Source organism: Salvia splendens, chromosome 5, assembly GCF_004379255.2.
Source record: "Salvia splendens isolate huo1 chromosome 5, SspV2, whole genome shotgun sequence".
In the NCBI taxonomy this organism is placed as follows: domain Eukaryota; kingdom Viridiplantae; phylum Streptophyta; class Magnoliopsida; order Lamiales; family Lamiaceae; genus Salvia; species Salvia splendens.
This window is the reverse complement of record NC_056036.1, coordinates 12,726,841-12,729,368: the sequence shown is the minus strand read 5'-3', so window position 1 is coordinate 12,729,368 and position 2,528 is coordinate 12,726,841. Positions and strand designations below refer to the sequence as shown.

General features: G+C 40.0%; 1 protein-coding gene across 1 annotated transcript; it reads left to right on the top strand.

The window, feature by feature from the left end:
• The first annotated feature begins 486 nt into the window (after window positions 1–486).
• On the top strand, window positions 487–2,325 carry LOC121802685 (probable pectate lyase P59). The gene is made up of 4 exons (XM_042202362.1): window positions 487–780; window positions 867–1,542; window positions 1,638–1,877; window positions 2,002–2,325. Exons 1-4 carry the CDS (start codon window positions 581–583, stop codon window positions 2,227–2,229), a joined length of 1,344 nt encoding a protein of 447 aa, XP_042058296.1. The 5' UTR covers window positions 487–580; the 3' UTR covers window positions 2,230–2,325.
• The last annotated feature ends 203 nt before the right edge of the window (window positions 2,326–2,528 follow it).

Genomic DNA, 2,528 nt, shown 5'->3' with positions numbered 1-2,528 from the left:
AGAGAGGAAGTACTACTGAGAGCTCTTTCTTCCACAAATTCCACATTGATTTAGTATTGAGTTGCGATAAGTTATTTTGTTGCAAATTCTCAAGAAAATAACTTAGTAGGAATTGAGGATTTTTTTAATAAAAAATCTCTAGTTTGGGGTGTGGCATTATATAAGATAAATGATAATATTAATCATTGTTTGAAGTTACCAAATGAAAAAATTTCAGTTATGGGGTGATATAAATATAGTTTGGAGTAGATTGAAATAGTCAAAACAATTGTGAAGCAACGCAACAATCTGTCCAACAGAAAACTTCCCCACCGTCTCTATATTAGGAAGAGTAAACCTTGACTGATGGTTGAAAACTGCATTACCTGATTTCAACCTTAGAAACTCTCGCTCACATATCATCTTCTATTATACACAAATACTAGTTTATTCTTAATTTTTGACACTACTTGTGTTTCGTACCTCCAAAAGGTCCATGCACATGAACCTCGCTCGAACTCGAAACATATATGTTGTAGCTAATGGAGAGTCTGAACCCGAAGTTCGATCAAGATAAGTTGTAGGCCAGATAAAAAAGAAAATGAGAGAAATAAAGATATATCCATGGTTGTTAATGGTGTTTTTTGGTTTTGGTTGGATGTTAGAAATCGTTAATGGTAATATTGGAGAATGGGATGAGGTATGGAAGAAGCGATCCGAGGAGTCATGGAATCGAACACTTGAGACTTATGAGCCCGTCCCGGAACACATAGTTAGTCATTTGAATGTTCATGCCAACAAGTAAGCCGAGTAGTATTTGTTTTTCTATATAGGAAAATGAAATAGAAAAAGATTGTTTTGTTATTTGGAGTGATGCATTTGTGCAGGGCAGTAAAAGAAGTGGAAGAAATAAATGCAAAGGAAAATAGCAGTCGAAGGGAGCTACTAAGGGGCTACACGGGTCCGTGCATGGCGACAAACCCAATCGACCGTTGCTGGAGATGTCGGCCGAGATGGGCGAAGAGGCGGTTTAGGTTGGCGGACTGCGTGTTAGGGTTTGGATACAAGACCACAGGCGGAAAGAACGGCGCCATCTATGTGGTGACGGACCATACCGACCAAGACATGATAAACCCTAGGCCGGGAACCCTCCGGCACGCTGTGATCCAAAAGGAGCCGTTGTGGATCATTTTCGAGCGCAACATGCTCATCGTCCTCCAGCAGGAGCTGATCATGCAGGGCGACAAGACTATTGACGGGCGTGGCGTCCGAGTCGACATTGCCTATGGCGCCGGCATCACCATCCAGTTTGTCAGCAACGTCATCATCCACGGCATAAGAATCCACGACATCCTCAGCAAGAGCGGCGGCATGATTAGAGACTCTGTCGACCATTATGGCTTCCGCACTGTCAGCGATGGCGACGGCATCTCCATCTTTGGGTCACAGAATATCTGGATCGATCATGTCTCAATGAAGAATTGCAGCGATGGCCTTATTGACGCCATCGAGGGATCCACGGGCATCAGCATCACCAACAGCCACTTCACTGATCACGATGAGGTATAGGAGCATATCATATGGATTGACAATGACATGAATTACTATGAATATATATCTCAAACAAATCTCATATATATTTGTGAAATTTTTGACAGGCATTGCTCTTTAGTGCAAATGATATGGCTACTTATGATGATAAAATGCAAGTTACGGTAGCCTTCAACCATTTTGGGAAAAGAATGGTGCAGAGAATGCCGAGGTGCAGATTTGGTTATTTTCATGTTGTTAACAATGACTATACTCATTGGAAAATGTATGCCATTGGTGGAAGCAGTCATCCCACCATCATTAGCCAGGGAAACAGATTTGTTGCCGATCATCCTTTTGCCAAACAGGTACGGAACTCTACTTATTATGTATTCACATTCAAACCCAATTGCTATAACTTTCTAATTTAGAATGAGATGCATCACCAAATCAAGAATTAGAAGTTACTCCACGATGTTGAAATCATTGTAGGTGACAAAAAGGGAGAAATCTCCAGAATCAGAGTGGATGACATGGACATGGATATCAGAAGGCGACCTATTTTTGAGAGGGGCGTATTTTATCGAATCAGGAGATAGAGATTGGACTAAGAAGCATCCTGAACTTTATGACAAGATTCTGGCGGCTCCAGGTATACATACAGCAGAAATTACTAGATTTGCAGGCGCACTTAATTGTGTTGTAGGAGAACCCTGTTAAACCACGCTTTATTTAATTTAGTATTCGCACGAACTACATAATATGCTGTCACTATATAACATATTCCCTATATCAATGTAAGAATTTCGATTTTGCGATTTAGATCGGAGATTCATGTCTTGATTCTGTAAGATCCGAATTTATATTTTTTGGAAATGCACAATTGTTTAAGATCCCCAATGAAATTGTGTTTTAGATACTCCATGATTCAAACTTTTTTTGATTCAATTAGTTATCCGTCTACTGCAATTGTTTATCAGATATGATGCAATTGTATATTAGATACGATGCAGAATTTG